General features: G+C 40.3%; 2 protein-coding genes across 11 annotated transcripts in view; one reads left to right on the forward strand and one right to left on the reverse strand.

Annotated features, from left to right (window-relative positions):
• MDH1B (malate dehydrogenase 1B) overlaps nt 1-4253 on the reverse strand; it is a 23527-nt gene extending 19274 nt beyond the window's left edge. For 4 of the 6 annotated variants that reach the window (XR_006278099.1, XM_043505648.1, XM_038422422.2 and 1 more), the window contains exons 1-2: nt 4095-4252; nt 1336-1448 (exon numbers count right to left, since the gene is read on the reverse strand). Coding sequence is in view for 4 of the 6 variants with exons in the window: in XM_043505648.1 (XP_043361583.1) it covers nt 1336-1448; nt 4095-4116 (135 nt within the window). In the remaining 2 variants the exon portion in view is untranslated. Of the gene's footprint in view, nt 1-1335; nt 1449-4094 lie in introns of all 6 variants that reach the window. The other 2 variants (XM_043505647.1, XM_043505650.1) reach the window with 2 other exon arrangements.
• On the forward strand, nt 4230-24847 carry FASTKD2 (FAST kinase domains 2). 5 transcript variants are annotated; one of them, XM_038422426.2, is made up of 13 exons: nt 4230-4348; nt 5362-5499; nt 6452-7263; nt 8480-8583; nt 10587-10695; nt 11998-12121; nt 14654-14793; nt 15628-15800; nt 16248-16411; nt 18111-18332; nt 19252-19339; nt 21322-21436; nt 22187-24847. In XM_038422426.2, the coding sequence occupies exons 3-13, from the start codon at nt 6562-6564 to the stop codon at nt 22232-22234; spliced, it is 1989 nt and encodes a 662-aa protein (XP_038278354.1). In that variant the 5' UTR covers nt 4230-4348; nt 5362-5499; nt 6452-6561; the 3' UTR covers nt 22235-24847. The 5 variants fall into 5 exon arrangements, with proteins under 5 accessions (XP_038278354.1, XP_043361579.1, XP_043361580.1 ...); XM_043505645.1 differs by having other exon boundaries at nt 4280-4453; XM_043505646.1 differs by having other exon boundaries at nt 4281-4466.
• The last annotated feature ends 213 nt before the right edge of the window (nt 24848-25060 follow it).

The raw sequence follows: 25060 nt of genomic DNA on the forward strand, positions 1-25060 counted from the left end.
TTGTCTGCCTCATGAGATAGTTCTGGGATAGTTTTTCTAGTAACGTCTCCTAGTCCCTCTGTTGCAGGAAAGATATTACATTACCCTGAATAGCTACCAGCAGTTAGATAATAAAGGAAATTACATCTAAGATTTAATTCTTCTGTAACACATGCAAGAAACACCATTTCAGTAAGGAAGAACTTGAAAGAGGCAACTGTCTTTTTCTACTGTCTTTTTGGTAGCTCTTTTTATTAATAAATATTATTTCAACTGCTTTGAAATAGATGATACAAGCTGGTTAAAAGATGGGCTGAAAGAGTTGTCTAGTTGTTCACTGTAACTTCTGTAATATACAGCATTTTATCAAATGTTATTTTGTAACTGTCATCCATACAACTATAGCTACTGCTTACTATGCTGCACTCTACTAGGTGTGTACCGATTTAGTTTAATTGGTTATTAGAAGCATTCGCGGAAATCAATTTAATAAGTCATCTAATAGTTTGATACTGACTCTTAATGAGTTTGACTTGCTCTAGATATGATCTAGAATATTACAACCACAATAAAAAGGAAATTATCTTCAGCTGGACATTTCTGATACTATCCATTGCACATTCACACACTTAGTGACAGATTCTCATTTACACTAACAATAATTTACAGCATGCTGCTATTACTATAATGTATTTGTTGTATTACTATAGCACTTAGAAGTATGGACCAGGACTCCATTGTGCGAGGCACTGTACAAACATACCCAAAAAAATCCTCACAGTCTAAGTCAAGAGACAACAGATGGATACTAACAGACAGAGGTAAGCACAAGGAAACAATGAGATAGATCACCTTACTCTGACAGTACTATGTGACACCACCAAAGTGCTGTAAAGGGAACTTAGAGTAAATGAGAATGGGGCTTTTAGTTTCAATACTTTCAGGCACTGTAACGAAGTTGTTGGAGTCTAGAATTCCTTTTCCACAGATTTATTGGCAAATAATGACTGAGAAGGAATATATACTGTATTTGAAATACGCACATATTAGTAGTATATATAAATAGGCTAAGCAGTCACTTGTACACTGAAAGAAATAGTAACTTCTTTAACATTTTAATATCAAAATACAATCTTAGTCTGGTAATCATTCTGCCATCATATTTTGTATTATGATTTGCAATGTCCCAGACTATCTACAATAGTAATGTGGTGTCTGAAACTCGTGTAGTTCTCAGAGCCAGAAAGTGGTGCTAATATGCGCAGCAAAGGAAGCACAGTACAGATCAGAGGTACATTCAATGCTCAGCCTGAAGCACATGGGCATCTATTAATGAACTGACTTAAATACCCTTACCTCCCACTTGTCAGGATGCTGAGTAATCTTGTGTATTTTGAAATTAGGCAAATTAATCTGCAGATAGTCAGCCAGAAATTCAGCCTTAACAAAGTATGGACAGTCTGCCTTACCTGAAAATAAGGGAATTGGCATGATAACTCTGAATTTATTAATCTGATTGAAAGCATCATAAGATACACATTTTGAAAAAAACAAGTCCTTCTGATTCAAAAGAAGGAATAAGAGAGGGGACTTTACAGGACCAGTTTTCTGTGGGCTCAGGTACAGTAGTAGTATAAGGATATTAAATACCAGGAAAGAAAATTTTAGGGACCTAAGACATCTAAACTCCAGTTCAACAAAAGTACTTATTCACATGCTTAATTCTAAAGGGGTTAAGGAGGATATAGCGGGGGTGATAGTAGCAGTAGGAAGAAGGTCCATTAATAAATGAAGAGGGAGGTGAAATTAACGATGACTCAGAAATAACTAAGATACAATAATTTTTTTTTTTAAATCTGCCTTTAACAAGAAAATAAAAAGAGCTTGGAAAATCCAGAAGTAAGAGAGTCTCTTTAAAAAATAGAACCTAATTAACTCTCACTAATGACTGGGAGACCCTAATCAGGATAATTGAATTTTATAAGTTAGGCTACAATCCTTCAAGGTGCACTGCACAGGCAGAACTCACTGCATTTGCACGGAGAGCCAGTGAAGTCAATACGGGTCTACCACATGGGAAACTTTACAGGATAGGGACCTACGTGACAAAGCAATTTTTTAAAATGCAATTGCATGCTGTTCATTTATATGTCAAGTGCCATTTTGATTATGTATGACTATACTCCATGATATACTACTGAGGGTATGTCTATACTGCAATTAAACACCCGCAGCTAGCCTGTGTCAGCTGATGTGAGCTTGCACGGTTTGGGCTGCGGAGCTATAAAACTGCAGTGTACACATCCGGGCTTGGGATGGAGCCTAGGCTCTGGGATCCCACGAGGAGGGAGGGTCTCAGAGCCCAGGCTCCAGACCAAACCTAAACTTCTACACTGCAATTTTTCAGCCCTGTAGCCTGAGTTAGCTAACATGGGTAAGCCATGAGTGTTTAATATTCTGTAGCATATTTTGTAAATGTAATGAAGATGTAGTGATGTGACATCACTACAGCTCTCTCTATGCTATTAAATTTTAGCTGAGATGGGAAGACAACACCATTACTTGTAAAAATTATAAATCTGCATAATAGCAATATTCTGCTGTATTGGCAAAGAACAGCTAAGACTTGAAAAATGTGAACACATCAGTCTTTCTGGATGATATACATGCTTGAACATCAGTCGGGAAAGCATCCCAATTCACGATTGCATTTAAGTGCCTGCTTAACTTTATATCCCATTGAAGTCAATTACCTTAATGAATGGGGGGAAAGAGTTAGAGGTACTATATTGAATTTTAGTAAACCATTTTGATAAACTTTCTTGTGAAATCTTACTCTTTAACTATATTCAAATCAGTTTAGCTAGGAACTGTGCCATTGGTGCTGAACACTGGCTAATGAACCATAAAGCAAGTATAATGACAAAGATGTAATATTTACTGTTGTTATCTTAATATCTTCATTAATGAGACACAACAGAAAAAAAATGTGTAATTTCCAAACAAGACCAAGTTGAGAGATCTATGATTTATACTCCTCACACTACTGCTACCCCTAGACACAGAGTAATTTAAAAAAACAGCCGGAACATAACAAAATGAAATTTCATTTGAGAAAATAAGAAGTAATATATAAAATAATCAAAAGTACTAGTATACCATGGAAGAAAGAAACCAAACCCAATAATATGGAATGAAGACAAGGTCTGATAGTAGACAGCAAATCAGCTGTATTTGCACCATGATGTGACAGCAAATACCAAATGCATGTGCAACTGAACAGGGCAGTTCGATAGGCACTCTATGCTGTAATCATGGACCACTCTTGGAATACTAACGCCTGCAATAATGAGTGTGCTGAAGGGCAACATTTAGTCTGAGTGTAAGGGAAATCTTCCTGGCACTGAGATGTATCAGGCTCCCAGGGAGAGCAGGTGAGGCCTCATCCCTTACAACCAGGCTGGGCAAAACACTACAGAATATGAAACATGCCTATATGGGCCCCGAAGGATATGAATTGAGTGAGCATGGAGCTGCCCCCAAATCCCCTCCCTACCCTAACTGCCCCCATACCCCTCCCTGTCTCCTCTAACTAGCCCCATAACCCCTCCCTACCCCTCTAACAGCCCTATACCCCTCTGCCCCCCCATATCCCCTCCCCTGCCCCTCCAACTGCCCCCATAGTCCCTCTAACTGCCCCCACACTCTAACTTCCCCCGTGCCCCTCCAAATGCCCTATACCCCTCTCTGCCCACCATATTCCCTCCCCCTCCCTCTAACTGCCCCCATAGGCCTCCCTAGCCCCTCTAACTGCCCCCATGCTCCTCCAACTACCCTATACCCCTCTCCGCCCACCATATTCCCTCCCGCTCCCTCTAACTGCCCCCTCCTTGCCCCTCTAACTGCCCCATATCCCCTCCCTGTCCCTCTAACTCCCCCCCTCCTTACCCCTTCCTGGCCCCTCCAGCTGCCCCACAACCTCTCTCTGTCCCCTCCAACTGCTCCCATACCGTGTCCATGCCCCTGCCCCCGCTAACTAGCTCAGAACCCTCCGCTCCGACTCCTCGAGTCCCCGGCCCGCGGGGAGTCCCTGAGGGAGCGGGCGGGTCTCTCACCAGCCAGCACGAACTTTGCCATGAGGCGGCTGGCGGCGGGGCACGAGCCCCTCGGGCAGCGGCTCCTGGCTGTCGCTTAGCAACGTGGCGACGCTGCCTCCCGTCAAGCTCCCCGCGCGAGGGAGAGCGCGAGAAGTTGTCCCCCTGGCCCGCCCCGTACTCTGGCGCGATTTAGAGAGGGCACGTGAGGAAGGTAGCATGGCGGCTCCCGTAGGCCGGTCACATGAGGCGTAGCCGGGTCGCTCCGGTGTCCGGTGAGTGGCTGGCGGGGTCGCCTCCGGGGAATCAGCCTGGCTGCTGCCCTGGAATAATGAAGGGCCCCGGGACTGACTGGCTGCCTCCAGCCGCGGCGGGGGCTTGTGTGTCCCCACGGTGCGGGCCCCCGTCCGCGGTCGTAGCTAGGGTGGGAGGCGTCCATGGGCTCAAGCCAGGAAGCCACGCGGAGTTCACAGGTGTCTCTGCTGGTATGTGACGATCAGGGCCCGTGTATGGTGCGGCTGAGGCGTAGGATCCACCCCGGCTCTGCCATGGTGCTCCGGGCCCTGAGGTTTTTTCTGGGAAGGTTGTAAGCCTCGTGACGGCGGAGGCCTGCGTTTAGCATTGTAAATGGCTGAAGCAGTGGTGTCTGCCTGAGTCTGCAGGCAGCCTGAAACTGCACCTCTGTTATGTGTGTGATCCGCCCTGTGGTCAGCGGTTGAAACCTAAAGATAACTGTTTAAAAGACACCGTTGTTAACTTTTTTGCTGCCGAGTATGTTAACAGAAATATGCAGTTAATGGGGCAGGTGGTTGCTGGGATATGAAAGTTGGTGTTGGAGTCTCCCCCTAATATTAAAAGCGCCCCCCCCCGCCTGCATCTGCAAATGGAAAAGGAAGAAGTGCTACCCCGGAAATGCTCAACTGCTATCTGTATGCCAAAACCTCCAGATTTTTGCCATACAACTTTTAATATGCAACTGTAGTTTCTGCACCATTTTTAGCATGTTGATCATTAAAAATTTGTCAATAGTGTAAACTCAAAACTTAAAGAAAAGCAATGCTAATTGCTCTTAATCGTCATATTTAATGATAGCAAATCTTTAATTTATATCTTGCTTGAAGTTGCTCCAGTATTGTTAGTCTTCCACAACAAAGGGCTACAACATGGACTCCTTTTCTGCCCTAAAATACACAGAATTCTGCTTACAATTATACCTTCAATTATATCTCATTAAAACATGATAGACTTAAGTGGATTGAAAAATAAAATATTGTCCATCTCCTTTCAGAAATTCTGCAGGTCTGCAAGTAAAGTCCCTGAAGATTTCTACTGCCTGTACCAAAATGTGTCTTCCATTTGTGGCATGCTGTTCATGAGAGGAACAGAATCCTGTCTGGTCTCAGTACATCAGATTGTTCCATGAATTGTGAGCTTTAATTTCTCTTCTTAACATTTGTAGTTATTATGCAAATTAGGACATCAGGCCCGATCATACATTTCTTGAACACCCATGACTCCCCGTTAGTTAACTGGATCCATGACTTCTGTCTGCACCACAAAAATGGATGCAACTTTTGATAGAAGCCCTTGGATTATGCAAAGAAAGGTGCAGGAAGCCCTTAATAGCTAAATTTATGGCATTATCTTTTACTTGGTCTTATTTAGTTTCATAATATAGGTCTTCTATCTGTCTCAGGCATTTCTAGAGGCTCCTATCTCTCTGTTGTCTAACTGCTAAATTTGTTGCAAGTGTCAGAATTTTATCACTTGTGGTAAATCAGGAGTGCTGCATGGCTCCGGGAGGCTTGGGGAAAAGGAAATCAGGAAAGTGAAGATACACAGTATAGACTCTGGATCCTGTAAGTGCACCCATGAGGACAGACCTCCGGACCAGAGTGTGTAGAGACCCACTGAAATCAATTTACCAGTGTAGATGCAAGTTCGGGGCTTAAGTCTACCAGTTTCTCTTCAAATCCTGTCCCTCTTCAATTGTACTGTGGAATTGCAACAGTTTTGTGACTGGTTTCAGAGTAGCAGCCATGTTAGTCTGTATTCGCAAAAAGAAAAGGAGTACTTGTGGCACCTTAGAGACTAACAAATTTATTTGAGCATAAGCTTTCGTGAGCCGATGAAGTGAGCAGTAGCTCACGAAAGCTTATGCTCAAATAAATGTGTTTAGTTTTGTGACTGAGACCCTGTGTAATTGCGGAGTCGGGAGCAGAAGATACTCATTTGTAATCTGTCATTAATAAATGAAAATGAACATTTCCAGAGCTGTTTCAGGTTCTCTCTGTAAAAGATGTGTTGTTAGATGTGGTATTTTAACCTTTAAACCAAAAGCTTGTTAATGATTTTATAATTTTCAATTGATTTCACAGATAATGCATTTTACCTGGTGTCCAAAGACCTGTTTCTATGGGCTTGAACCTCATTAAGGCCCTGTCTTCTGAGCTGGCATTTGAAAGCTGTTTATAAAACGGGAGCAAAAATGAACAATAAAGTGGGTTATTTGATAAGAACAATCAGACATTTGCATGTATGTGGTTCTAAACTGGGTCCCAGCTTTAGAACTGCGATGAGGACATACACATTAGGGATTAGTATATATAACAGTACCATACAAAGTGTGAACCTGAGGAGATTCCTGTTAAATGTTCCTCCTCACCAGCTTGAATCATTTTGCCGATTGCTGTCTCACGGGGTGCCTGTTTATAGTAAAGGAGATGCCACTGTACAAGAACAGAATGCTACAAAGTTTCTATTAGATGAACATATGCAAAGTTCATCTAGTGCCTTGGACCCTCTAGAAGAAGATAGAAGTGTTGTTGAAGAGAATCTGGTAGTGAAGAGCGAAAGGAGTCAATCACAGCAGTTCTTTGATGACCTTCAAAAATGCACATCTCCCTGTGATGTATTAGACCTAGTTTCAAAGTCTGCTATTTCTGAGAAGCATTGTAGTAACTGTTTTACTACTATGTGGGTGCTCATCAAAAAGCTGTCCGAAGACCAGAAGCGTTATGAGAAACAACTGATGGTCGAGCATCCTGCATTCATGCAGCTATGTCAGCGTCTGATGCAAGAGTCTAGGAGCATGTGGTGTGATGACTTGGTATACAGTCTACATGCTGTGCTGAAGCTAGGAGTATCCCAGAACACTCGACTGGTTCAGACTTTGCTGAGGGTCTCTCAGGTAAGTATTGGAATCTTTTTAAAGATGGGAATAAAATTCCAGCGCCAGTTCTTACAGGTTGTAGAAGCTACAGCCTCAGAGGGTCTCCACATGAATGCCTGTGATTTGAGTTGTGCCCAGGCTTTCTTTTCATTCCTCTACACACACCACACCATATAAAGAGAGACGGCTCAAAGAATACTTGTGCTTCAGGCTGTGCCAAAACTTTAGGTCAGCTTGAGGCGTAGAAAAACTCTCTTTTCCTTCCACCCTCACTTCCCCCTCTCCTTTCTCGTCACATGATATGAGGCAAATTTGAGAGCGAGCAGTTGTGAGGAAAGGTATTTTTGATATTTTGATTGGAGGCCAGTGGCCTCCTTGACTCCCAGTTGTTTTACCTGCTGCCTCTGGGAGCTTTCTTTGGTCTACCCACTATTAGCTGTATTATGCTCCCCTTGTCTTGGGGATTTTTATAGGACCACCTGTTGATGGAACCAGGGACTTCCTCTGAGCATCATATGACTTTCATGCTGTGCTAGGTGAGGGTTTCTCCATTTCTGGATCTGCTGTTGCCCTGGGAGTTTCTTTCTCGACTTTCTTCAGAGCCCCCACATCAACTACTCCCCCCACCCACTGTGGGCAACTTCTTCTCCCTGTTTCTCCCTTTCCATTCCCTTAAACCAGTCTGTCCTCATCCCTACTGCCACCACTCCTAACTCTGCACCTAACCAACCCATCCTACTTTTTAGAGTTGTATGTGTTTTAATAAAGCAGCATGCAACTTTGAGAGGGAAAGAGGGCACTGACTTATTACATGGAGGGGGAGTTTCCCCACCAAGTGTGCCCACAGTTGGACCCCAGATGTGCTTGAACCTGCACATCAAAACTGGTAAATGTTTACAAAACACTTTAGAGAGGAAATCTTGAACACGACCAATACGACATTCTCCAGCTTGTATCATACTATGTATAGTACATTACACAGTTTCTTCCTTTTGTCCTTAATATGATTTTTCTTTTTGGCCTGTTTTCTCATTTTCTCAGGGTAAACTGGGAGTTAACTCTACAGAAGTCAGTAGAATTATACCAGTGTGTAGGTCAAAGTAGAATCAGCCCCAGTGATTTTTTTTCTTTTTTCTCGGGGGAGGTGGTGGGAGTAAGATAGCTAGTAAAAATTGACCTTTCTGCCACTTAGTCTTAAGAACTTTCTAACATTGTGAAAATATATCTTTAATAGGAGCGCCTCAATGAATTTGATGACCGATGTCTCTCTGTTGTGTCAACCACCTTGGCAACCATGGAAAAAAGCAGAAATGTGGATGCTCTTCAAGCTGGATTACAGTGAGAACAATTACATTTTTTTTTTAATGGTTTCCTTACTTACAAGTCTTGTCATGTGACCATTTATTTCTGTTGGAGGAGAATAAATATGGCATGAAAGGAGAATGACCATCTTTACTCTTTTGCGCAAAATACACTTCGATATTTTCTGGCTTACATTTTTAGCATTTTCTTGAGGATTATTTAATGATACATTGCATTAGAACATTTTAGTAATCACTGCAATGTGCTCATATCTAAAATATGGTAGAAATGTCCAAAGGAAGAAGACACTTGAACTTTTAAGTAACTTTACATGGTCTTAGACAATCAGGGACACTCTGTAGTGACCATGGCTGTAATCCTACATTGAACCCTGTGTGACAGCTTTGTGCAGGGTCCACCTGGAGAAGCTCATTGCGGGATTGGGGCCCAAGTAATTACCATCGGATAGTAGCTGAAACAAATAGCTCTCTTTGGCACCATTGTTGGCATTCTCAGCAGAAAGGGTAGAGATAGGATAAAACACTGGTCCGGGGCACAGGAGACCCGATTTCTGCCACAGGCCTGCTCGGTGACCTTGGGCAAGTCACTCCACCTCTCTGTACCTTAGTTTCCCCGTTTGTAACGTGAGGATAAAACTGCCCTCCTTTGTATAGTGCTTTGATATCTATTAGTGAAAAGCCCTATGTTTCAGCTGGGTGTTATTCTTCTTGATTTCAGTAGGAAATGCCGTTGAGTTGGAATACCATTTTAGCTTGTATTCCGCCTGTATTCAAATGTAGGGACGGGAGAAGCATTGCATCTAATCTTGTTTCAGAATAACCTGTTTGTGGGGGGTGGTTTTTATACGCAGATTGTCGGTCTACAAAGCCTCATCTGCTTACCCCTTCAGGGACCTGGTGTTTCTGAGCTTCTAACAGAACGTATTAGTGGATTTGTATTGTATGTATCAATTCTATTTCGGTTCCAGCTACAAGAGGACGAGCATATTTGTTAAATAACAGCATATTCTGTTAGAGGTTCAGGTGCACAGTTCTGGGAGTTTGGGGGAAAGTAGGTTATCCCTCTCCATTTTCTATTTAGAAGACTTTGACTCAATCTTGATTAATCAAACTCCTGCCTGTTCACAGGGAAATGTCAATCTCAGTGGATCAATTTCAGAGCCTTCCACTGCCATACAGGCACTGAAATTTCCAAAACTATGCTCTGATATTTTATTTAAAAAAAAATACACTGTTTTAAAGAGAGTTGGGGCGGTTTTTTTGGTTTCTTTAGCCATTTTGTTTCCTACTGAGCCAAAACGGCAACCACAGATGCACCACATCAGAGTCCTTCTCTGTGTGATGCTTTGCCTTCTGCTATATTGAGATCCTGTTCTTCTCCTACAGACTATAGTATCACTTGTTTTCCTTTCCATCTGCTCCATTTTCTGTGTCCTGTACAAGGCTCTCCCGAATTTCATGGGTCACTGGGGGCTTGTCTCCACAGAGAAATTGCACTGGGATAAGTTACATTAGTTTAGTTAAACTGATACCTCTATTTCCCTGCAATATGTTCTCTCTGTTGCTCTTGCATTGGTGTATGTTGCAGCACTGTGTCCACACAACAGCATTCTGCATCAGTGTAAGCATGGTGCAGTGTGGGTGGTCATTCCAGGGTCCTCTGCACTGCTTGGGCAGTGGAGTTTAGAAAGGTTGCCGGACAGATCACGGCACATAGTGAGGAGAAGTCCTCCTGATATCTCACACCAGTGTAGTTACTTCAGTGTCAGGAGATGGCCACGTTGCTATTAAGTCAATTTTAACTACATCAATATAGAGCTGCACCCGTTTAATTTTTTAAAAGAAAGGGGGGGAGAGGGGGTGTGGAAGAGGAGTGAGGAGCTACACCAGTTTATCTCAGGCTTCGTCCATGGGAGACGGATGTGTGCCTGCTTCCATAATAATAAATAAGCAGAGCTTTACTGGTTCAACTTGTGCGTGTAAGCCTCCTTAAACCAATTCTATTTCTTTCCTTATCAGGTTACTGGTGGAGCAGCGAATTCCAAAGATCAGTAACATTTTTATGTTGCAAAGCATGATGAAATGCATTGGAAAAGATGCCCCCCTCTCTCTCAAAAGGAAATTTGAGGTAAAAGATTAAAATAATTGGTGGGGCCTACTATTATTCCTGCATAGCTACTGCTCCTGTGTTGCTATTTATTCGCTGTTTATGGTAGCACCTGTTGTACGCAAGGCAGTTTCCAGACATTGAAAATGAATGGTAACTTCCCTAAGTTGTTTATCCTCCAGGGACATTTAAGCAAGTAAACAGTGATTTGAGGAAGGGAAAACCACTTTTTTAATGACTATACATGTCAATTAAGTTTGCTGTAGTCTGCCCAACAGAGGTATTTCTGCAGGAGGGACTTAAATAGGTAGAGGGTGCGAAGGTCAAACCATGCATAGGGATAGAAAGCGTGGAGGTGTTTATGTAAGAAATTGGTAGTGTAAAAGATAAGATGCTATCTGTGAGCTTCATTGTAACAGAACTTTGTATGTAATGAATCATGCTATTGAGAGGCAAGTAAATACATCTGCCCTAGTCCCAATAGAAAGGGACTTTTAAAATGTTTTCTCAATCCAGTTGAAGGAGCTGGGGTTGATACAGTATTTTTAAACATTGTTTTGACTTTTTTTTTCCTATTACTGATAAAAAAAAAATTTCTTTGGCCTTTATATGTCTTTGAGAATGTACTGGGTGAAACTATATTTTAAGAGCTGGGGAAACTGAAATTAGTGAGCCTGATTTTTGCTGTTGGTTACGTCAGTGTAACTCTAACCATGCAAACGAAGTCACTCCTGATTTACTGTGGCTTAAGTGACATTGGAAGTGAGCCCACTAACTTTAGCTTCACCAGTTCTTTAAATCTTATTTAATTTAGTGTACATCTGCCAAAGGTGTATCACAAAGGGCAATAGAAAATAGTGAGTCATTTACTAAGGATTTAGAATAACTTAGAGCTCTTGCACATGGCAAAGACTATTATCCTGACTGTACAATATTGGTAAATATGCCATCCATGCTAAGTAGCAATCCACTGTTCTTTTAAGCACTGGTAGGAAAACTATATACATAGTAACCAGGAATAAGTATTATAAGGCCATCTTGTATTGATTTTATTCAAGAAAGAAATGGGAGCACCTGAGAACTTTTTAAGGACAGCTCACACTAAATGTTAGATTAGCTGTAGTTGTTTTTATAAGAAAAGTGATTGGAAGGAGTTATTTTAAGCTCCTTCCACTGCTTCCAACCTTTCATTCAGTGAGAATCTGGTGAGGTTACTGGTTTGGCATAGTTTTGATCTTCCTGACTCACTTCATCCTTCGGCAGAGATAATTTGGACTGCCAATGCCAAGAATGAAGAGTCTAATCAAATTGAATTCATTTTAGAATAGAGTTTTGAAAGAGCTGGACCACTTGACTCCTCTGAATGCTCAACACATGTTTAGTGCTCTGGCTGCAATGAATCACTGCTCCATGCCAATCCTGGATGCCTGCAGTAACAAAATCATTGGTGAGTTAAAGTGAATTTTTAAACTTCCCCTCTCCTTTACTCCTCTTCCTAATGAAAATGTCATATTCCAATTTCCTTTTAAGCCCAGAAAACATAATTTTTTTTGTAGTCTAACAATGCAGATCCATTAGACAAAATAGAGTACAAAAAAATTTGGAGGACTGATGGATGATCAAAGAAAGTAGTTCTTATGGTCTTTGCCCTCATTAATACCATGAAATGTCATCTCTGTGGATTATAATGGCATTCCTCATAGCTCTGAAGTTAAAATTCTGTTAGCATTTTCCCTATTTATAGAATTTGGGGAAAAGAAAACTAAAGGCTAGCAAGAAAAATTAGTGATTTCAGATGTGCTTTTAAAACTGTTTCCGAACTGAAAATTTGCATCTCCTAATATGAATTGACAACTGTGTTTAGGGAGTAAGCAAAAGGGGACATGTTCACTGATAAAGTGGATTTCGTTATTGAGTTCTGCTTAATAAATGATGGCCCAATCGAGCCCAAAGGAACTTAAAATGAAGGTTAATACTCTGACCTTTACTCAGACCCTTGCAATAAGTATTGTAGACATAATCAATATGTATTGATATATACTCTTGCATCCAAAACTATGGTAAAAGAACATTAATGTTGCAAGTCAAACCCTCAAAAGGTAGGAAATGTCAAAATTCAGGTTGCCTGTACAACCTAATTTGGTCTCCTTGTGCATACACCTTATGATATAATCTTTAATTATATGGCAACAAACTATTTTCTCCCACGGGACTCCTGATTCATTAATGTACAGGATGGATGGTATTCACAGTATGAAGCTATTGAATATTTCGTTTTATCCTCATTGTTTAGTGTACAGCCATAAGTCTTATTTACTGCAGGTGATTCAAATCCTGCTCTGAAGACAGCATTATTTATTTCCCAATTTGCTTTTCTGTGGCATTTATCACTGTAATATCCGAGTGCTTCACAAACATGGGTTTATTTTCATAACACCGAAGAGCGAGGTGGTGGTATCTGCATTTTAAATATGCAGAACTAAAGCACACAGATATTAATGTCAGAAGTGTCCACTAATCTTGAGTGCCCAATGTAAAATGCATTGGGCCTGATTTTTTCAGAGCACTCAGCATTATTTGGCACTTTATATGTTTGAAGCACAGCTCCTCTTGATTTAACTTGCAGCTGTGAGCGCTCAGGAGTTCTGCAGATCAGATTCGAGGGTCTCATCTTGGGCACCCAGAAAATGAGGAACACGTTGGGTTAAGTGATTTGCCCAGCATTACATAGGATCAAAGGATAGAAGACAAGGCTAGGCCAGGATAGAATTCAGGATGACATTCAAGTAGCCGATACCATCCTTCCTATTTCTGCAGTCATCTGTCTTGTTCGATATACACCTTCCAACTACTGCAACAAATGAAGCAGGGGGTCCTAGACAACAGCCTCCTTCATTACGCAATCCTGATGATCCCCCTGATCATGTCCATCCTGTGCACTGAATGAGGCACAGGTCTTGTGGAAAAAATAGAATGTGATCATGAAATTACCGACTGTCTCATAATGCATATGCACTAGGGGAACTGAATTAAGGTTACACAAGAAGCCTTCATTCTTGCATTTCCTAACTTTTGAGTGTTTTCACTTTGCAACCTTGCTACTTTTCTTTTAATACAAATTGTTTTGCGGTTTGTGTGTGTGCATCCACACGTACAATTTCCTAGGGTTTTAAAAGGAAACTGAAAAAAACAAATTCCATCCACTGGTATCATACTGACACACACATAAAGGTCATCAGCAGGACTGGAACCTTTAGACAAGTGGTTTTCAACCTGTGATCTGTGCACCTCTGGGGGTCCACAGTTGATGTCTATGATTTCCAAAGGGGTCTGCACCTCCAGTCAAAAAATTTTTAGAGGTCCACAAATGAAAAAAGATTGAAAACCACTGCTTTAGATCCAGCTCATATAGCTCCGCCTCTACATCTAAGGGAGTAACTTATAGCAATAATAGTTGGTGATCCTCAATATGGACCAGCACTAGAGGAGGATGAAACACGTTTCTGTCTGCAAATAGCTGTGAAACCCATAGGCAGAGGAATGGTAAGACTCAGGATGTTTGGGTTCCATTCCAGGCTTTGGAGGGGAGTGTTCTCTGGTGGGCATAGACTTTTCTGCCCGTTCCTCTCAAGCTTTGTCCCTTCTGCCCTGTCCCAGCTATGTCTTTTTTCCCCTACCCTCAGCTCCTTGTCCCAGTCTTGTTCTCCTTACCAAACCAGTCTGTCTCCACTCCTCAAGGTTCTCATCCTAGTTCCAGTCTCTTGCCCAGTTACTCCCAACATCCCCCCTACGCTCCTAGTCAGAGTCCTAGTGTGTATCCTCAAACTTTTCATCTCTGTCTCCTTTGCCCAGCCAGTCAGTCTCTTCCATGGCTCCCCATCTGATTTTTCACATCACCCCCCACTTGCTGCTGGTCACAGTCATATCCCAGAATGCGCAGCTCACAGTCACTGTTCTTTTTGTTGTTGTTCTGTTACAGAGAGTATCCATGGTACTCCATTTTGGCAGCTAATCCATGTTCTGAGATCATGCAGCATCCTCCGGTACCGCAATGTAGTTTTGTATTCAGCAATAGCAAACTACGTGACTTCGGCCATCTACATGTGGGACACTAAACAGGTGAGGTAGTGACCACAAGATCTATAGTGACACCATTAGAACTGCCAGTACAAAGCTGTGCCCAGGTGCACACAAACACTGTTTATGGAGCTGCTAGTTATGATTCAGTACTTCAGTTTGCATTCTGAAATGGGCTTAAAATGGGGCGTAAGTTCCAGTTTTGGCTCTACACGTAGAGCAACTACACAATGTTAGAAAATTCAAAGGGCATAAAAAACAATGCAGTTTTTCTCTGGTTTCTTTTCATGAAAGTTTTTAATAGGAATAACTTGGTAGAAATTGTCCGTGGCTGAAAAATGTTTGTTTCAAACTTTTTTCTTGATGTATATCTTTGAAACAACAGGGTGTATTTATACAGATTGGTTGAGGGGAAATCTTCAGTAAAACTGGTACATTGGCTGTCGTTGTTTAATTTGTATAAGCGGAGCACCGACAAGTCCTCATCATGGACCTGAATCCTGTGCTCGGCACTAGAACCAAAAGGCAGTCCCTGCCCCAAAGAGCTTCAATCTAAGTGTAAGAGAAGAAACAACAGAGGGATACAGATGGTGGATCAGAGGAAAACAATGAGATAATATTGGTTTAAATATTTTAATAAGCGTTTAACAGTCCATTGCCCATTGTTACAGTATGGTAATAAATAATACAGTTAGTCATGCTCATAATAAAATATTAATTTTCAAAAGTTTTTTCATTTTTAAAAACCTTTCTGATGCTATGACACCAGACAATTAAGTAAATTTCCACATTGAGGCCTGTACTCCATGTGTTTTAATTTGTTGGTTTTTAGCCTTAATGTTTTTCTTCATATAATTTTTTTTTTTTTCGTTTTAGATTGTCCTGTTTTTGTCTGCCTTTGAGGGACTTCGCTTTCGACCTGTTGAGCTGATGGATATTTTGGCTGAGAAGGTGACAAGTCATCCTGAATCCCTGAACCTGAAGGATATTCTAAGTGTTCTCCGGGTGTATTCACTTCTCAACCACGTTCCCAAATGCCAAAATCAGGAGTAGGTTCTGGCTTAGAAAGCCTTGTATTAAATTACATAGTTGTTATGTGGGTGTCTGAAGAGGCACCCTAAAGAGTACCTGCTACTGATCTTGGATTCCAGTTGTGAAATACTTCTCACTTTGTCTGTTTTACTAATCTATGAGATAAACTTGCTATACCTGTCACTATTATAAAAAATATATATACATTTTTTCCAAACAGTAAAGCAATGTAATAGAGAATGCACAAGATGTAATAGAGATAGCCTGATAAAAGTGGTGAACAGGTGGTAGCTAGTGGTAAGCTTAGGTGCTGGACTTGGGTTCTGGTTGTCCAAATAAATTGGAATATCTTTCTGGGGTTTTATTTCAAAAGTATTTATTTATATTTTATAGAGATTTTTAGGAAAGTCTGAGTTTATTTATAAATTGGTACGTAAAGATTTTTTTTTTTTTTTCTTTTGAAGGTTCCTGGAGTCTCTCAACAGTGCCTTGAATAAGTACCTCACCAGGATTTCTAATGTGGATCTGCTGAAGGCAGTGTATTCATTTTGCATTTTAAAGTATCTGCCCCAGCCTGCACTTAGTCAGCTCCTGCAAGGGGAAAACCTCAATGAATTACTAAAATCAGGTGAGGCATTAATGTATTCATGTGTGTTATGCTATTGAATTCAGAGTAGTGTTTAGAGAAGAGTAGTAGTAGCTTCAACACAATCACTCTTTAGGGTGTGGTTGCATTGAAGCTCACAAGCTAAGTGGGACAGACTGGTTAGCATAAAAAATGGAGTTCTGCAAGTTGTTGTTACTTGTTAGTGATTCAGGCAACTCTGTCCTCAGACTCAGCACTGAACCAATGCCCTCATCATGGCGATGTGTTGTGCTGTTGGAGGTACCATTTTCAGATAAGACACTTCAGTAACAAGGAAAGCATTTCCTAGGTAACTGTGTGCGTATGTGTGTGTGAAAGACAGTAAATGCAAGATTTGTGGTAGAAAGTCAAATGTGAACAAATTGTGGATTCTTGCGTCTGTGATGCACATTCAAGATTTTCCAAGAACATTTTAAAAAAATAACCAAAGTGATGTATGTTTTTCAGCTAAATCAAAGTTTAGCTCAAAATACAACTTGTGGTTAGAAGTTGGTTGACTGTTTTGCTTTAGAATGAAGGACCCTAACTGAAATGGTTCAAGGTAGTTGTTCAGCTTTGTGTTATAATGCTCTACCCCAATTGCTTAGTTTGGCACTGAGCCAGGGTGTAAGTGTATATGTTGCTTGAAGTTCTGTAAGCCCCTACATTTCAACAAAACAGTCTGTCTACTTGGAACCTGAATAGTTCAGTACAGCTGAGTGAATAATTGACCCTTCCATTCACTGGCTGAATCAAAGTGGGAGAAAATCAGTTTATTTTGAACTGAAATTGATTTTTATTTATTTAGGCTTTTCCCACTGAAACAAAAAAGTTCCATTCTGGTCAATGAAATGTTTCCATATTGTTTGAAAAAATATTTTCACAATTTTTCCCCTCTTTTTTTTTTTTTTTTTTTGTCTGAAACTATTTTCTGAATTTGACCCAAATTTGCAAATAGTTTCCCCCACCCCAAAACCTGCATCTTATAAGAGAATTTACTTTTCAGCTGAAAAATTTTGCCCAACTCTATAGTTTGGTATTGTTAAAGCATGTTCTCAAAATGATATCCAAAATGCGACTTAACTTCTGTGTTTTATCAATATCCATTAAAGTATTGGGGTATTTTGTTTTTGTTTGTTAAAAACAGCCACCATGTGTGCATTAATGTCTTTCACTTATTAGTAACCCTGCTGTAACAGGGTAATGTGTGTAGCTGTGCACAATAGGGGGGAAGTGGTTAAATGAACAGATTTCAGACTTTCAAGAGTGGATGGTCCAGTGGTTAGAGTGGTAACCTAGGACCTGGGAGCCCAGGGTTCAACTCCTTGCTCTGTCACAGACTTCCTCAGTCACCATGGATAAGTCTCTTAGCCTCTCTGTGCCTCAGTTCTCCATCTGTATAATAGGAATAATAGCATTGCTTTACCTCACCAGGAGGCTGATTCTACAGGAATGTGTGTCTTGTAAATAGCTTAGATAACTATATAGAACAAGAAGGTTTTAACAGTGTCTTGATGGCACCTTTTCAAGAAATGATTAGTTTTATTATGCCTAATTTGGAATTAATCTACTGCTCGGCAAAGCTGAAATCTGTTCTTACTGCCAATAGTAGCCAGTGAAATTGTGGATTTGATGAGATACAATGATACAAAATAAATATAACGATTCCACTATAATGCTACCTTTTCTATCCTTTTTTCAGATGACCTTAACGAGCAGAATGAAATGATGCTGCACTGTGTGAACATGTGTCTGGAACTTGATAGTCCTCCTTCATTCACCAAACCAGCAACTGTGTTTATAAAGAAACCCTCATCACCTTTGGTTTCTGATCTCCCTGAGGTTCAGGAGGCTCTCCTGAAACTTCTGGGAGATGAGCGTATGGTTCAGCAAAACATCCAACTGCCACACGATTACACCATCGGTATGGACCAGTTCATTGTCATGTGCCTTTGAATATTGATTTATAGTGGTAAAGAAATGGACTGGCAACTATTACATATAATATAAGGGGTTTAAAATACAAATTTCTGGTGAGAAGGTCTATTTGACAACTATGCCTTATAGTTGTATTTTCTATGACATTCATGTTAAAATAGTTGGACAGTTGACTAAATATTGTTACTGCTCTGGTTTGTAAATTGCGTTGGGTTTTTTATGGTTAAAATCTGGCTTTTGATGCAACTAATCCTACATAAACCCAATAGGCAATAACTATATTAAACAACACTGACCTTTCAATGCTAACATTTTTTTAATCTTTGGATTAAAGAAATGATAAAAAATGGCAAATATGAAACTTCAGTGTGATAGTTTTAGCTGTGCAACAGTTTTCCTTTTTCTTTGATTTAAAGAAAGGATATGAGCTTCATTGAGAAACCATTTATAAATTTAGTAAAGTTCCATGGTGTATGGTTTCTTTTGTATGCAGGGTTTATACTTCTAGGATTATATCATTTGCAAGGTACTCTCATTATCTGATTCACTTACTATACTTTTGGTATTTTTATTCCTAAATTTAACAATCCAGTGATAAAAGACAAGGGACTATGTATGGATCTATGAAACCTCAGACAGCAACCTGGCAGAATTTTTTTTTCTTTTAATCCTGAATTGATATACCTACTCATACTGTATCTATGATTTGTGATAACAAGTGCCTTTTCTGACTGTGTCAAAGTGCCAGCTGACTCTATTAGTTGCTCTCAAAGGAACAGAAATATATTGTGGAAACTGTCACACAAATGCAATAATTATAGCTGTTTCTTTTCTATCGACTCCATAAAATATTGGAATGGTCAAAGCCTCTTGTGGCATTTAATATTCTACTGCTTTGCTTTCAGATTTTGAATTCAAAATGGATGCAGACAGAAAAAAAGTGCTTCCAGTAACTGAAGTAGATGATTCTGCTGATGATCCAAATGTTCAAAGGTACCTTTATTTGGTTACAAGTTTTCTTTACCAGGCCTTTTTATGTGAGGCTCTTCCTGTGCCTCTCTGGCTCATTGATCTCCAAAGCAAGCAATTCACTTTCTCTGTGCTCTCACAGGAGCATAAGAATTGCCATACTGGATCACATCAGGGCCTAATCCACTATCCTGCCTCCAACTGGGGCCAGCACTGGATGCTTCAGAGGCATGTGCAAGAAACTCCACAGTGGGTAGTTGTGGGATAATCTGACCTCATAAAGGTCTCCTAGGTTATAAGGCTTGAAGCGGGGGGATCACTTTGATCATGTAGTCTGACATCCTGCCTAACACAGGTCATAGAACTTCCCTGAATTAACTCCTGTTTGAACTAGAGCGTGTCTCTTAGAAAAACATCCAGTCTTGATTTAAAAATTGCCAGTGATGGAGTATCCACCACGACTCTTGGTAAATTGTTCAATGGTTAATTACCCTCACTGTGAAAACATTACACATTATTTCCAGTCTAAATTTGTCTAGCTTCAACTTCCAGCCATTGGATCTTGTTATACCTTTGTCCACTAGATTGAAGAGCCCCCTCCCCCGCCACAATTATCAATTTCTATTCCCCAATGTAGGTACTTATAGCCTGTGATCAGTTTAACAGAGAGGGTTAAGTGGTGACTTGAACAGATTGAAGTCTTTTTAATCTGTCGCTATAAGATGTGTTTTCCAATCCTTAATCATTCCCGTGTCTCTGAACCCTCCCCAATTTATCAACATCATTTTTAAATTGTGGACACCGAAACAGGCCTCCTCCCCTAATAATTAGAGTTTTTGGTATAAATCCTGAAACATGAGATTTTGATTTCCTTCCAAAAAATTTTTTGCATTAAGTACAATTGAATATTCTTGTTATCTATATAAATGTTGAATCCCTCTGTGACAATTACTAAAATTGACCTCAACAGGATCCTGTGGCAATGAGTTCCAGTCTAATTATGCGTTGAGTGAAAAACTATATCTCTATTCCATGTTAGAATGGAGAGACCAATTCAATGTATGCTAAGGAATGTTCTTTTTTTTTTTAAGTAAATGAGGTATGTCTAAATCCCAATTTTTGGACCATGTTACAAATTAGGAAACCTAAATTGTGACTTTGAGACCACAATACTGCAGATTTTGTATCTCTAACATAACGTATCCCTTGTTGACCAAATTCAGCAAAAGGCATGTGCACCACTGAAGTCAGATTCTGAGGGTTTAGGTGGGATCTAAGTGATGCATGGCCTTGCACAGATTAATTTCTGTCTGTCGGGGGAAAAAGGGAACCGGTTACTGCTTGTCAGGCTACCAAAGCACTGAATTTTTCTGAACCTTCCAAGCAGGTTGGGGATTTGCAGAGTAGATAATGGAAGAAAGAAGAAATAAATGTTACATGCGTAAGAACATAGGAACAGCCATAATGGGTCAGACCAATGGTCCATCTATCCCAGTATTCTGTCTTCCAACAGTAGCCAATGCCAGATGCTTCATAGGGAATGAACAGAACAGGGCAGTTATCGAGTGATCCATCCCTGTCCTCCAGCATCTGGCAGTCAGAAGTTTCGGGACACCCAGAGCATGGGATTGCATCTCTGATGCAATCCCATATTGTGGATGCTTCTATTTCACATAATGCACCATTCTGAACTTCTCCAGCCTTAGTTTCAGAATGATTTGAGGCCTAAGAATTCAATCTTCGACATAAGTCCTGTATGGGCAGACCTCTGCACCTAGCTAAAACACATTGCAGCAGAGAGATGTTTAAGTTGCTTAAGTCCGGAGAAGCAAAAGAATGATTAAATTAGAAGTGGACAAAAATATTAGCAATAAACAAACATAGCAGTGCTATTCCTTAATATTAAAGGAATTCTCTGAACAGTTAACTGTGAAGAATACTTAAATTGCACCAACATAATGCTGTTTGCCAGCTCCCTAAGAAATTATTACTGTTTTTGGCTTTAGAGTGGCTGTTCTCTGTGCTCCTCCATCTGCTTTCTGTTTTGGCACAAGACACCCCCGAGGCAAGCTGGCAATGAAGATGAGGCATCTGAAAGTACTGGGCTATCATGTGATACTGGTAAGAAGTCTAAATGCAGGTCTTATCAGTATGGTGACATGTATGATAGGTGAAGAACAGAGTACTGGGAGTAGTGAGCTTAACCTAAACTGACACTGCTAGAAAAACTCCTTGATCAGTGATGGTATTCTATGGTGTTCGGCAAAGGGACTCCACTATGGTAAACTATGTCCAGGTGGAGTTTGATCCTTTTTGTCATGAACTACACCAGGGGTCGGCAACCTTTCAGAAGTGGTGTGCCGAGTCTTCATTTATTCACTCTAATTTAAGGTTTTGAGTGCCAGTAATACATTTTAAACGTTTTTAGAAGGTCTCTTTCTATGTTATAACTAAACTATTGTTGTATGTAAAGTAAATAAGGTTTTTAAAATGTTTAAGAAGCTTCATTTAAAACTAAATTAAAATGCAGAGCCTCCTGGACCGGTAGCCAGGACCCAGGCAGTATGAGTGCTACTGAAAATCAGCTCGCGTGCCATAGGTTGCCTACCCCGAACTACACCATAATTCGCCAAAAGCTAAAACTGAGTTGCTGATTCCAGTACCTAAGAACCTTGTATGAATTTGATCAGATATTGACTCATTCACCTGTTTTCATGTGGAATTGCAGATCTGAACTGATCATTTTCTGAAATGCAGGGATTCTCTACATCTGTTTCCCTTTATTAAGTGCGTTGGCTCACAAGACAATGTAAGTTTGTTATTTACCAGCGGAACTAATGCACCCTTTCCCTTCCTCTCCTGTCCACTAAGGTCCACTACCAGGAGTTTAAAAAACTGAAGAAAAGAAGAAGCAATTGAGTATTTGAAGAGAGAAGTCTATTCAGCAGATGCTTTTCCTGTTTCTGATGTGAATTTGCAGGATAATATTTAAAATGGACCGAGAACTTTGGATCTCCTGCTTTTTTCCCATCATAACCATTCACAAGAAGATGGAAGCAGTTTCATATATTCCTAAAAAAATGCGTCAAGACATTGTACCCTGTAGAAAGTTTGTAAATTCAACTATATCTACTGAAGGAGTTCTTTAGGAATAGAAGCAGTTACTTTCAAAACTGTGTTTCAGAATGCTATAGCTAAGGCTCCTTAAACAATAATTGACTTCATTTAAAAAAAAAAAAAAACACTCCTGCATTTAATGTTGAAAATATCTCAAATTTATCTCTTTTTTTTTTTTAACTATATATAGGCTACTCCAGTGGGCCAAACTTCTCATGTGTTCTTGAACTGGGGGAGTGTGACAGTCTTTCAGAGCATTTGGGACCATGACTGCTCTCACTGTAGAGAGAATGGGATAACGAGTCAATAGCTGTCTTTAGCTTTCAATAAGAACTCCAGCCAGAAAAGCAGTAAATCATTAGATATTGACTGGAGTAGAAAATCAAACTCCCAAATCTCTTGACAAGTTTGTAACTCAGAAAATACTTTCTAGTCTCTTTTTCAGAAGTTGGGACAGCAAATGATTCTTTATTCTCCATGCTTTTCTTCAGTCTGAAGCCTTTCCCCCTGTTATAAGCACTCAGAGTCATAGCTATAAGATCCTGTTCCTTGTATAAATTGCCTTGTGATGTCTGCTCGTGTTTTAGTATTAGCTCTTCCAAGACTACTTACAGCTATTGCACAATACTTAGGAAGGAGTACTGCAGAAAGGGATCTGGGGGTCATAGCAGGCCACAAACTAAATGAGTCAACAGTGTAATGCTGTTGCAAAAAAAAGCAAATATCCTTCTGGGATGTATTAGGAGTGTTGTAAGCAAGACACAAGAAGTAATTCTTCTGCTCTACTCTGCGCTGATTAGGCCTCAGCTGGAGTATTGTGTCCAGTTCTGGGCACCGCATTTCACGAAGGATGTGGACAAATTGGAGAGAGTTTAGAGAAGAGCAACAAAAATGATTTAAAGGTCTAGAAAACTGAAAAAATTGGGTTTAGTCTGGAAAAGAGACTGAGAGGGGACATAACAGTTTTCAAGTATGTAAAGGTTGCAAGGAGGAAGAGGAAAATTTGTTTTCTTCTCCTCTGAGAATAGGAGAAGAGACAATGGGCTTAAATTGCAGCAAGGGAGGTTTAGGTTGGACATTAGGAAAAACTTAACTGTCAGTGCGGTTAAGGACTGGAATAAATTGCTTAGGGATGTTTGGAATCTCCATCATTGGAGATTTTTAAGAGCAGGTTAGATAAACACCTGTCAGGGATGGCCTAGCTAATATATAGTCCTGCTACGAGTGCAGGGGACTGGACTGGATGACTTCTCAAGGTCCCTTCCAGTTCTATGATTCTATGATGCAACACACATCCACTGGCCCACTACGTAGTAGAGGATAAATCAAAATAATGGTAGTATTGCCTACTGATGTAATGTGAGATCAAAGAATGCTCTAAGTTGAAGGAGTGGAAGAGGCAGACATAGCTCTTCCATCCTGTTCTTGGAAATATGCATTAGCACTTGCCTTCAAGAGTCAGTCAATGAAACACTTGAATTTTTTTGTCAAGTTATTTTTTGTTGTTGTTTTAATGAAGTGCAATTTGAATAGGGGTATTTTGAACACTTACTTAGTAACAGCATTGAAATTGTGGTCTTACAAATCTGTTACCCATTTCTGCATTATGGTCAGTGCTGTGATAATGATATTGATCAACCAGAACTAGTAAATATATGTTAGAGCCTTTGACAGTAACCTTATTTAACCAAATGGCGGTGCTCTTGCTTTGTATCATGGTGAGCTGTGAACTGCACAATTCTTTGTCTCTGTATTTGGCTGAGGATGTGGCTGAAGCTTTGCAGTGATGTGGTAAAAGAATTAAGGTGAAAAGAAGAAATGAGACATTATTTTAATTTGCTGCCGTACCCTTCATGGTGTAGGTCAGCTGAATATGATGCATGTTTGTGGAGGGAACTTGCTAGTAAAGATATGTACAGAGTTATGATTGGTAACATACCACAAGAAGAGCTGTCCTTGCTGGTTTTCAGACTGGCTGAAACCCTAAAGCATGGAAATTCTGCCAGAAAGCCTGAACTTGTGAGATTTAAAACTGGATTTTCAGGACTAAAGCGAATTGCTCATTGATGGGATTTCCCTTTTCTGGATCAGGATGCACCAAGAAATACTGATTATCTGAATGAACCTTTCCTTTCTTCTAGCCAGATGGCATGCAACCGCTTTTCTTTCTATCAACACTATGTTCAAGGTGTAGAGTACTCATGACCATTACACTGAATGAGTGACCACTGGAAAAAACAGTAGTGGGTGGAACCAATGACACACCTCATTACACCAGTTATAATATAATAGCCCCGAATAGAAGGTATATTTCATGCCATATGCAACGTGATAGTACCTTGCTCCTGCTGTATCACTAGCTGTTTGTATTATTCTTGCATCTTATAAATACAGTGCTATAAATACTCAGCTATAGAATAGTCATGAAAGACATTTGTTCCCACTGAGGACTCGGTCTTTCTTCAGATTTTCTGGGTCTTTTACCCTATTCTTTCCCTCCCACTGTGGATTCCGCTTGTTAGCAACCTCTCAGATCCCAGCAAAAGTTGCTATTATCTAACAGTTGCCAGTAAGCAGAAAGTAAGTCCGTAGGGGTGCAGCTAGGGAATGAAGCACTGGGATATGCGT

Source organism: Dermochelys coriacea, chromosome 11, assembly GCF_009764565.3.
Source record: "Dermochelys coriacea isolate rDerCor1 chromosome 11, rDerCor1.pri.v4, whole genome shotgun sequence".
Classification (NCBI taxonomy): domain Eukaryota; kingdom Metazoa; phylum Chordata; order Testudines; family Dermochelyidae; genus Dermochelys; species Dermochelys coriacea.